The sequence below is a fragment of the Mchenga conophoros genome, linkage group LG9 (assembly GCF_057382185.1).
Source record: "Mchenga conophoros isolate Kocher_MC1m ecotype Shallow Benthic linkage group LG9, M_conophoros_male_GT1.1, whole genome shotgun sequence".
In the NCBI taxonomy this organism is placed as follows: Eukaryota; Metazoa; Chordata; class Actinopteri; order Cichliformes; family Cichlidae; genus Mchenga; species Mchenga conophoros.
Window position 1 is genome coordinate 29,171,721 of NC_140534.1, and position 12,431 is coordinate 29,184,151.

General features: G+C 40.5%; 1 protein-coding gene across 1 annotated transcript in view; it reads right to left on the reverse strand.

Annotated features, from left to right (window-relative positions):
• The window catches only part of LOC146567504 (uncharacterized), an 84,606-nt gene extending 75,666 nt beyond the window's left edge, over nt 1-8,940 (reverse strand). The window contains exons 1-3 of the mRNA XM_085287415.1: nt 8,886-8,940; nt 3,063-3,186; nt 1,581-1,760 (exon numbers count right to left, since the gene is read on the reverse strand). Coding sequence (XP_085143541.1) covers nt 1,581-1,760; nt 3,063-3,167 — 285 coding nt within the window. The 5' untranslated portion in view covers nt 3,168-3,186; nt 8,886-8,940. The remainder of the gene's footprint in view (nt 1-1,580; nt 1,761-3,062; nt 3,187-8,885) is intronic.
• Between the last annotated feature and the right edge of the window lie 3,491 nt (nt 8,941-12,431).

A 12,431-nucleotide genomic window follows, 5' to 3' on the forward strand; every position in this document is an offset into this window, starting at 1 on the left:
CACACACACATTAAAAAAAAAGTCAGAGGGGGATGATTTCTCTCTCAAGGCAAGCAGCCCTGTAAAAGTGACACAGCTCTTGAAGTTATATCAGTTAATAGAACAATGCTGAGCTCATACCACCAATTTATTCATTCGTGTTTGCAAATGCAGATGCTGTCTTTTGTTTGTGATGCTCAACATGCGCTTAAAGCCGACAGTAAACACAGAAGAAGCAAATCAACAGCACTCCTCCGGTCGTCAGCAAGTGAAAACTCACAAACACAATCCAGCACTCACAAATAACCAGAGAGAGGGAAATGAAACAGAGAGAAAGAGAGAAGGAGCGCTACATTTACTGAAATTAAACATTTTCTCATCAGCCTGAGGGTGCAGCAGGCCCACTAATGTATTATTCATCCCCACTTCACAAAGGAACATTAATCAATTATGAAGATATGAGGATCTTAAAGTATAGAGGAGAGACGAAGAGCGGCTTGTTCGTATTAATATGCGGCCGCAATCGTGCGCCTCCACCCCCCCACCCCCTTGGTCCTCAAATCAATATTTTGCAGATTAATTTGGAGCGGTTGTGGCGAGATGGCAGGATGGAAGGAGGGGGGGGGAGAGGAGAGAGTGTCTGAGGTCTGAATTAAGGTGAAGTGTTTTGTTGGGGTTTTTTTCTAGGACTTTGTGTGTGTATGTGCATACGCGTAAATATGCTATCTGCTGTACTGTTTTTGGTAAACATATTAAGTCTGCTCAATAAAGGGATGTCCATCATCCAAAAAAAAGTCTTAACATTGAAACACTAAGTTAGGATTTTGATATAAACGTGTATAAAATTGTAAAGAGAGAAACTTCATGTAAATCATATCACTGATCAAAAGAATCTAATCATCCTGAAACTTGATGAAGGTGTGTAACTTCTTATTGGCAACCCAGTTTGCAGTTTTACCCGCTGATGAGTAGTTCTTGTTAAGTTACAGAGTGCATTAATACACTCACCTCAGAATTCAAAACAGCTGCCTTCTTAGCGCACTTTTAAACAGCCCGGATATAGTCTTTTCCATCTTCCTCAAACCCCCTCTTCCACTCTTTATCCACTCCTCTGTCTTCAGTTGCTCCTGCCTTCTCCTCTCATCTGTTTTTCTTAACGCTCCTTTTTTATCTTTTATTTTCTCCTCATCCTCCCTCTACCTCCATAGCACCTCTTTTCTTCTTTAACTCCTCCTGCAGCTCATTTGTTCTTACATTCAGCTTGGAGAGCTGAAGTCAGACAGGAGAAGAAAAGAAAAAAAGAAATGTGCAGGCAGTCACATCTCTGCAATCTGTGGAACAAATGAGGTACCAGTCACATAATCTAAAAAAACTAATCTGAAACATCAAGAGACCCATCGCAACACAACATCCTGCAAGGCAGTAAAAGAAAAAGTGGGTCATGCAAAAAAGATGGCTAAATTGACTGGCACTAAGTGAGCGAATGTATGTTTTATCACACCACACGTTAATAGCTGTTGCATGTGCAATATGCGTGGCACATGCATGTGTATGTGTGCAAACAGCAGTCCCGAATAGTACACGTGTAAGCCTTTGCACACCTGAGCAAGCGTGTCAGCCCCCTCCTGTTGCAGGAGCTGAATGTTAGCTTGCAGTTTGGTGATGCAGATGTCTTTCTCAGCAATCTCCTTCATGTTGTCTTCGTGGATCCGCCGCAGACAAGACAGCTCGCTCTGCAGGTGCACCAGCCTCTCACCGCTTTCCAGCACCTGCGTCGCAGTCTTCGCCAGAAAGGAATTAAAATTTGATTTCCCCCCCCCCAAAAAGAGACAAAGGTTTATTTTCATTGAGAATTATTCACTGGCTAATACTCCTCATACAATTTTTCCAAATTGCTTTTGATTACTTTTTCATAAATGTCTCGCAATAATCTGAAATGAATTGGAATGAATAAAATTACATTTTTATATCAATTCTTAATGTCTCATTTTAAAATAGAAGTCCATGTAATTACAACTGTAAGAGCCTGAGCGATAATTGCCTGGGTTGTGTAAGACAAATTCATAGTTAGAAGTTCACATACTGCAGATTAAAATACAACGTATACTGTAAATATATATCATTTATAGTTTAATTTGGCCACGTGTTCTAGAAAGCTGTTCATTTGATAGTGTCGTCGTGCTAACAAACAGTATTTTTTTAAGTTATGGCGCTCACATGTACCAAGGCTCCGTGTGTGTTTGTGTGTCCTGTAGATCTGTTTGCGCATCTGCATTGCAGAAGCACCAGCTAAACAGAAACACAAGTGGAATAGAAAATATATAGCCATTTGTTGAAAATGTGATTAACAGAACAAGCTCCAGTTACTCTACTTGTTTCTCTACGGATCTGTCTGTAATCACACAAACCACTAATTAGCGGCAGTGCAAATGAGTCAACTCACAAGCAGCATAAACAAACAGTAACCAGCCAACACACACATAAACAACCAACAAGCCTGGGTTTACCACAAGCACAAATGCATGTGTGTATTTCTGCAAGCCTGTGTGTGTTTACGTGTGCCTTAACCATAAGCCACAGAAGACAGTAAAACAGCAGTGGGTATAATTTAGTGACACCCTGTAAGGAGGTGTGGGAAGGTTGTAAAAATCTCTCCCTTTTAATCCCGAACGGCGATGCCATGTTTGTTACCCAGGGCTCTGAGATATGCTGGTAATTCATCACACACGCCATGGCTTCCTGTTAAACCTGACTGCACATGGAGAGCTTGTAGCACAGCTGCCAAACCAATATCGTAAAAAAAAATTAAAAAAAGACTCCTCCACCTTTTAAACAGCCTTCTCAACAAATGCTGCAAAAAAAAGAAACAATTTCTTAGCAAATCATTTAATTGTTTCAACCTTACAATTGCTATGAGAAAAAAAAAGAGATTTGTTTACATTGTCTTGCTTTTTTTGGGGAACTATCTTGAGTCCAGACAATTACGTGCAAACGACAGAATGTCTTGTTTGCATTTTTGTGGCGTGATCCCGGTAGCTCATTCTTTGGAATGTGCTAAAATCAAGTCAAGTCAAGTCGGTTACCTTTTGCTTTCCTTGTATATTCTCTGTGAGCTCCCTCTCCAGATCCGAGATGATCATGTCCTTGGTTTGCAGCTGGATTTTCACATCTTCCGTCTCAGACGTCATCTGGTCCACGGAATCACTGCTATAGCGGAAAAGCATAAGGAAGAGGAAGGAAATCGTGAACTACTGAACAAGCAGATAGATGTAAAACATAGAAGGAAAATATCTCTTTTCAGGTTTATAGTGAGTACAGAGTGCATTATTAAGTGATGTGAATTACAGAGATGAAAGCCACAGCATATTGCAGTGTATATAATTGTTTCCATCACAATGTATAAGCTTTGATCCTTAATCAAATTGTTTTAACAACTGATGCAGGATAAAACAGGAATGTGTAAGCAACATGCAGCACATGTATAAGGTGTAAAATTCAAAAACATCTCATTCAAAAGCAGCAAAGAGATGCTGAGCCTGTTGAAATTTGTGCTAGATGACAGCAACCAGAGCTGATATGTGTTTCTCTCCGTCAGTGTGTGTGTGTGTGTGTGTGCGCACGCGTGTGCATGCATGTGTATAAGTCTGTGTGTCTCCCAGCGGTGAAAATACGTTAACTCTGCCCAGACACCTTTCTGAGTCACCAGTGACAGCTGTCACACACCCAAGATGGAAAGAGAGAGAAAAAAAACCCAGATCATACGGCACTGTGTGGTACTGTTCACAAACACACGGGCACGTACAAAGACACACGCAGGCACACGCACGCACACACAGTTTCATATTTACCAGCCTCATGAGATGAGCTATTCTGATGAAACTTTGCACAGATTAAAAATGTTAAACTCACATTTGATCAAGCGTGTCTACACTTTCACACCAAGTGGAGAAGGAAAGGCAAGACTTGACAAAAGTGACATGTGAGTGGATAGAGAGCGCTGAGAGTTAAATCTTTCACTTTGGCAAAAAAAAAAAACAAAAAAAAAACTTTTCAGTCAAATGGAGTAAAAGCCACAGAGGAAACAGTGAAAGCTGACTTTAGATTATAGTCTGGTTCTGCCTCGATAGGAGAATGGGAACGTGTATGTTCTGCTGTTATTAATCCACTTGATGTCTTTTTATTTAATCGTAAGTAGAGTTTTCCTCTGTTGTAAATAATCACCGAGCTAAGGTGATAATTTACAACACACAACCCGTGATATAGAAGCCTAAGTAACACATAGGTATGTGTAGAAGGATGGTTTTTGGCCCAAAACATGTCATTTAAGACCAAAAGGAAAAGAAATGCTAACATTTATTATAAGATGACTTCTTTAGGTCCTTTTAGTCAGAGGTGCAAAACTTAGGTGTAAAAACAAGCTAATTTAAAACCTATTTTCCTATAGAAGGAAGACACTTGGAAAATGGATGTGAGTGCGTGCAAGCATATGCTCGCTGCAAAAACAAAGATTTTTTTTAAAACCACACTGTTCTTATCTTGTCCAAGAACTCATGAACACACAACTAATGCAGAGTCAAAGGATTAAAAAAAAACAAAAATAATAAAATAACTATAATTTGTGTTACTTAATGACACATAAGCCTCTATTTTCTGCACCATTAATGGATGGAACTGAATTTATTAAGGAGAGGAGGATCCTTCATTTCCAACAGTTTTGCTTCTTTTGGGAAAATCAAAATGAAAACATGCAGCAAATCCTGATCTGCAACAAGTCAACATGCAAATTTATTCATGCCATTCAAGTGCGTACGTATCTGCGTGCGTGTGTGCATAATATTGCAGGTCATTATTATGCATGCAACAAATAAGGCTGCACGGCTTGTTATATTGCAATATACAATAAGTACTTGTGGTAAACAAATGACACAATGTCACACCACCAGAGGAACAGAGAATTCCTATTAAAAGCATTAAGTGTTGTTATGATTACTGTGTGGACAGAGTGAGCAGGTTGAGTGAATGTGACTGAATTGTGCGTGTGTGTGTGTGTGTGTATAACTGTGACTGTATGTGATATTAAAGCAGGCTCTCGATTTCTCAACCTGTCATTCAGCCCTATTAAGCAAGGCTAACAAAATTAGTCATGAATATGCAGTAATAACAAATGCAAATTGCCACCACTCCCCCCCAACACGCTGTGCATGTGGGTGTGTGAGCGTGTATACATATGTGTTTGCCCCCAGGGCTATAGACATTGGCTCTGTAAACCCAATTCTTTCTACATCATTACAGCAACAAGGCATAATTCATAAGAATAATCTGAACATCTATGTAACCTGGCACGCAAAAAAAGGACACAAGTCCTCCTTGAGACTCTCTTCACACGATGGGGTTCACATATAGTACAGCGGGTTCACTTTAACCTTTTTATGTTGTGGGGGAAAAAAGGCTGGGGGTTTCCCGCTCCGCGTTTTATGCTTGAGACACAAGCGCGCACGTGTCGGTGCATGTACACACACCAACATGTAGATAGTCTGTTGCCTCCGTGTCCCCAGGGTGGTGTTTGACACAGCCTGGGCGCTGCCACAGCAATTAACCTCCCCCGTTAATGAGAGGAGTTCTGTCAAGCAGCCAGATGGCACTGCCTGGCACGCTGCCATGCAAAGACACATATGCTCATATGCCCACACAGCTTCATTCACACACACACACATACACACCCAGAGACATGCACATATACACATTTAGGAACATGCACACGCAATGCAATCATGCCCCCCACCGCCCCACCTCACTGTACATCTAACTGTTGCTGCTTGTCAGCATCCCTCACCCCTTCCCCACCCCCCCCCCCCCTTCTTCACCCATCTCCTGCATTGTCTTCTCTCCATCATTCCTCCCTAGCTCCATCTCTGGCAGCTGCTTATCCATGTCGCAGCGCTGCAGATGTCACAACTCATCAGCTGGGAGAACAGCAGGGGAGGAGAAGAGAGAAGATTTTTTAGAGGAGAGGAGGAGTTTTCTTGCATCTCAGTATTTGACAGAAAAGCAACCAACTGGATGAAGTTTCATATATTCGCACACGACTGACTAATCAATGTGCTCATTTCGTGACTTTTGTTAATGTCGGCGACTTTTTCATACATGTAGAAATGTTAGCCGTGGCTTTAATAATCAGCTGTATCGTTAAGAAGTGTGTGTGCTTATATTTGGAAATGGGTAGATACGAGCGCTGCGCGTGTTCTGCTTTGTGTGTTTGTTTGTTAATTAGCGTGGCACTTGGCCGCGGCACGGCCCGCTGTGTGTGCATGTCTGCATGTCCGTACAGCAGCCCACCAGGCCTTCGTATTGATCAGTTAGCTTGGCCTAATAGGAGAAGAGGAGCCTGACCTGGGAAAGTCAATATGGAGAAAAAGAGACATATCCTCCTCCCGTCCTGAGAGAGAAGTGGGAGAGAGAGAGAACGAAAGAGAAGAGATAGATACAGAGGTAGAGAGTCTACTGTACACTGTCAGTGCTGAAGAAAATGGTGAAGAGTGTGTAGCTTTTTGGAAAACCAGCTGGACAACAGAAAAACAACCAGCGCCAGAAGAAAATAATAATATAACAATGATGAACCCACCCCCCTAGTCTCTTGAAGCCCATGTATCTCATCACTCTGTTAACAGAGAAAAGTTTGAGTTTTGAATTAGAACAGTCTCACTGAGGGATACCGCCTAAGTTTCACATAAGTGAAGTTCCTACCTTTCCCAAATGAGAATCAGGATATTCTGTCAGAGCTTTTTTCCTCTCTCTTTCCTAACTAACTTTCAGCATTTGACTGCTTTTGGCAAAGGAAAACAGCACTCAAGTTAACTCCTGTGTAAGAAAAAACTGCTGGAGATTATACTAAGGGGAAATAATTTAAAAAATAATTGGGATAAAAACTGACACTCACTCACACATTAATACACCGATAGATCAATGTGTGTGGGGGTTTATGGGTGTGTGTGTGTGTGTGTGTGTGGGTGGGTGGGTATGTGTGTCGGGGGTGTCTGTGTGTGTGTTATGTACACCATTTCAACTGAAATATATAAATAAATTTGTAGATAAACAAAAAAAACAGAGAAAACGGAAAAGTAGATAAAAGACTTAGGTTTCACCACGCACACGCATACATACACAAACACACACACACACACACACCTGGCTGAGTGATGCTACCCTGGAGGGTGGCTTCAATCTGATGCGTTTAATGTTGACGCTGGTGGCAAGAAACACACACACTCACCCGCTGTTTCAACCTGCCTGTCATTTCATTTCAGGAGACCTGATTTACTCATTTCATTTATTTAATTTTTTTTATTATTATTATATGTGCAGCCATTTAAAACGCTCAAGGTGTGATGCAAAGCCCCACATCTCTGACAGCAAGTACGCTGACTGAGGATCCATCACACCCTTCAGTGCCTTTTACAGGAATGGCATAGAAACCCCGTATAGCCACAAACTCGGCTGTGCCACATTGTGCCAGACCACTGATTCCTGCTTAGCTGGGTGCTTTAATTGGCTGCGCTGCAGGCTGTCAAACCACCGACTGTCACTTTTGACCATATTTGGATGTGTTTTTTTAGCTATTATATGACAGCTTGTGAAAAATAAATATCAACTGCAATAATACCCATGTGTTTGGAAATTAACTGTTTTTCTTTTAGGTCAGTAAATATTATATTGTCACCTTTGATGACAAAGGCATTACTTGTCAGCAGGGGTTGTACTGGAGTTTGAGAGGAGGAGGAGCTCTTGTGTAGTGAGGTCAGGAACACATGATCTACTGCAGGCAGTAGAAACGGGGACAATGTCTTTAGTTAAAATTTGGGCAGATTATTCACTTTTTTTTGTAATTTCAATGACATAATCAATACATTTCAATAACTCTACAGCATACATCATTGCTTTTTAAAATCAGACCACTTCCTGCAATAATCACTTGATACACCATGAAAACATATTGGCATTCTCTAGATGAAACTAACCTATATTTTGACTCTTCTGCTGCGGATAAAAATGCTGACTTCATTCTAAGCATAACTGCTCTGTTGCCAAAGGGTAACTATGAATTTGTGCACAGCAGCTCAGCTGCTTGCTTGGAGAAAAGCATTTGGGTTAATACCTAAGATCACAATGGCATGTCAGAAGATATAAATAATTAATGAAATTACTGCTGCTGCTGTGCCACCTGCGTAACTTGCAGACGGCCAATCTCTTAGTGTCGGGACATCGAGAGATTGAGTTGTATTGTAGCATCAAACAGCTGTGTGATGCTACAGCAGCTGTTTTATAAAGGCAAAGAACAAAACAATGATATGTACAGCACGAGACAAGGTGTAATTTGAATGAGTTTTTATTTGGATGGTTGTTTAAATTGTCCAAATTATCCAAATGCTTCTCAATTGATTTTCCTATCAAACTTCTTACTGGTCAAGTGAGTCCATGTGCCTAGCTGGCAATGAAAAAGTGTGAACTAGATAAATATGTATGAGCACAAAGATTCAAAAATGCTACTTTCATTAGTTTTGTCAGAATGTAAAAATAAAAATCTATCTCTCTGGGAAGATCTAACGTCAAAACAGAACACGTCTTTAGGGGCTTTGGAGCATTGCATGGTGGGAAATATCATATAGGGATTTGCATATTGCCATGGGGACAGTGGTGTTGCAGTGACTCCCTAAAGAGTTCAAGCTCCCTCAGGATAGACACAGTCCCTGAGGCCAGCTCTGCTACCTTTCTCAACAGTGGGGTACCTGTGCATGTGTGTGAGTGAGTTTGTGTGGTCGAATCATGAAATTAATCATTATTTCAGTCAAAAGTAAACTTCTCCGAAGAAAAAAACTGCCTAGCTGATGAGAAGCGAAGGTAATACAAACCTGCGTGGGATGTGAGCCACAGGTCCAGTGACCTCATCCAGCAACAAAGGCTTCAACCCAGCCTCAGACACCTAGGATACACAGAAAATGACATCCTGATTATTTATTTCTGTTTAGTGTATTTGTAGTAACTGCAGCATTATAATGCAGTACCATACACCTTGAAATGAATTTTAATGCTAAAGTAGTACACCCAAGAAATAATACGTTCTCTCTGAACTCTAACATATCCAAATAGTTCAATATTCACTTTAGTACAACCTAAATTTCTGTTTATTAGATATACACTGCTAAATAAAGGAAAATAGTTTTGTAGAAACTGATTTTCTCGGGTGTAAACCGTGATGAAGTCCGACAGCGCCCAGGGGTAAAGGTGTGAAGTGTATCACCCCTGACTAATTGCTAAGAATTTGCATCTTGTTGACCGCAGCAGCATGATAATATTATCATGAGGAAAGAAGACATTAATATACAGCAACTGCATAAATAAAATTGAAGGAAAACAATCATTCCTCATTTTCAAACCCAGAATCCAAGATTAAAATGGAGATAGAACTGATTTAATAATTCGACTTCCCTCCTGAGAGATTTTTTTTTTAAAGAACATCTTTAAAGCAATACAGTAGTGTGGGAAGTCAAGTGCATTGAAAGGAGGACAGAGAAAGCAAGACAGAGCATATGCAGACAAAAGCTTATGCACAAACACAGACAGACACACAATTCTCAGATATAGTTTCAATTCAAAATACCCCTTGCCATTATCCTGTCTGCATGTCTTTTTTTTTTCAAATGAAAATTTGTAAGGACGAGTGAAAAATGTGTCAGCACAGTTATTGTGAGGTCAATTCACACTGTGCAAAAAAGAGAACAGCATAGAAGGGGGGCAAAGGAATTAACTGAGTTCAAAAGAAAAGTAAATAGTTCTGATTGTCCAGCGTTTTTTATTAGGCCAGACTATTAAAAAGAGGGAAGAAATAGACAGGACAGGGCCAAATTAACAAGGGCAATAAGCAACAGCTGAAAAGAGCAAAGAAAAGGACTGCCAGAGAAGGAGAGAGCGGCAGGAGGCTCCACGGAAACAGAGAGGCCCGGCACCGCTGGTAAAATATCGGCCACTCTATCGCCGTGGTGACAGGGGTCACTCCGGGAAAAGGAAATCAATGCTGACAGCAATGACTCACAGGTCAACACATATCCCCCGTGTGTGAGTTAATGTGTGTCTGTTCGTTTGCTTTTGGCCATGAGTGTGTGCGTGCATGTGTGTTTTTCAATTATGCATATGTTAAGTGTGTTTATGTGTATAACCATGCGTTTGTGTGCATGCGAGATAAGATATGGAGCAGTAGAGCACATATGGAGTGCATAAAATATCAAGTTAAACCATCTAAAAAAAGGATCTGAAGCATGTGTAAAGATAAGATTCAGTTCATTTAATGTGTAGTATTTAAGGCCTAATGGTAAAAGACAATTATACAGGTCACCTTTGCTGTTTTAAAGGAGACTAATCATTAAATAACACACAGAGTCTGGATCTTCCATTTTTGCCACCACTTTACTATGAACTTGAAGAAAACTTTAAATTAAGGACATTGATTGGTGAATGATGATTACAGAAAAGGTGTTCACTCACATATTAGTGCAATTTAACCTGCTGGCAGTATTTATGTATGGGGACTCCTCCTGTGTGATGGCACGTTTGAATATTATGTTGTATAATACCAGCATAGCATTACTGGTCTATAAGAAAGTAATATAAAAAGCCAAGCTGTCCGTCCTCTAAGTAATCAATCTGTTTACCAAACCACATCTATAAAAATATACATTTAAACACACACACACACACAAAAGCCACACACGATCATAAAATATTCATATTCTAATGCACCTGCAATGTGACAATGAGAGGACCTGGAAAACGTAGAGGTCAGCGGCTAATATAGGTAGGCTATGTGTGTTTAGGAGTGTGTGCGACTGTGCGTGCAGGCCTTATATATACCCTTGGGTTAGCAGGAGTTACGACCTGCTTACATTATTAAGGTGAGTAGTAGGCTGTGTTATGTATGCCTAAAAAGCCAGTCAATTCATTACTGATGCAATCCCCTAAGTACATGAATAAGCGTGCGGCTTTCTCCTTTTCTCTGCCTCTCTGAACTGTAAAGGAGACAAAATATTGGTGCGATGCAGGGGGCTTTAGATAAATCAGAAACAGGAGGAAATTAATAATAAGAAATAAAACAACATTAGCTGATTAAGTATGTATGAGTGTGTGTGTGTGTGTGTGTGTGTGTGTGTGTGTGTGTGTGTGTGTGTGTGTGTGTGTGTGTGTGTGTGTGTGTGTGTGTCCATCGTTAGTAATCCGTCACCTGTGGTCTCAGCTTTATGAAAAGGCCTGCAATCTATGATAATGAGCCCTGTGAAGGTTATGACCACAGTAAACTCATTTGTTAGCAGTAGGTATATATGTGTGTGTCTGTCTGGCTGGCTGGCTGTTTTATGTATAATATAGCAATGTCATAAAGGAGTGGCGAGGAAAAATACTTTTAAAGTATTGGTGAAAATCATCAGCGACGGGGAGTGAGAGAAAAAGAGGCAAGCAGGAAAGAAAAAGAGAGCACATTACACAGATGTTGCATCACATCAATTAGCTTCCTTGGGCAGTTATTAAAAACACAGAGAGGACTTATACAATATATTCTTCTGCGCGGTGTCCTCGGCATAACAAGCAAAACTAACTTCAAATGTTGTGTCACAATTTCTTATTAGGAAGGCAAACGTCCTATTTTTTTTTTTTTTATCTTTATTTATTTTATCTTCATCACTACAGGTCCTTTCCCTGTTATGCACAGGGAAAAATTGTATTAGATACGATGTAAAGAGATTGCACTTGTAGTTGCAGTATGGCTGGTAAGTACCAAAAATGGTCAACAGTAGGACTTCTACTGTAAGAAATACAAGGAAAGCGCAAAATAGCAACAGTCATTCCCAGACTGATTTCCTTCTTCTCCACTGTCACTCTTCCTCTTTTTGCCTCAATTTTCCTTCATTTCTTTTTCTTTGTTTTCAGCCTCAAACCTCATCACAGTCTCTTGTCCCCTCCTGTCTCAATCATTTGCCCCTAACATACTCCCCCCCTCCCCCCAACACACACACACTTCCCCTTTCTTGTTTCCTTTTCTGTCTGAAAATAGTCATCAATTTTCTCCCGAGCTTTGTCAACTAAAAGCAACAGAGGAGAAAAAAGACAAGAAACAAGCAAAGCGGGAACGTGTGCTCATGAGTCACCAGATCACAACACAAAGCGAAGGCTGAATAAAATAGAATCAAGCAACTCAAGCCAATTGTGACTGGAAGGAGCACGCCAGCATCTAGTTCTGCTACGTCACGACCTGCATGTTCAGAATGAGCGTAGACAAAAAAAAAGAAAGAAAAAGTTTACTTTAATTTTGCTTGAGCCTAATTCAAATGATGCAACGACAGCATACAGGCAAAAGCACATGTCTGCTGCCTTACTGAACATGTTATTGACGAGATACAGTGTGGCATCAA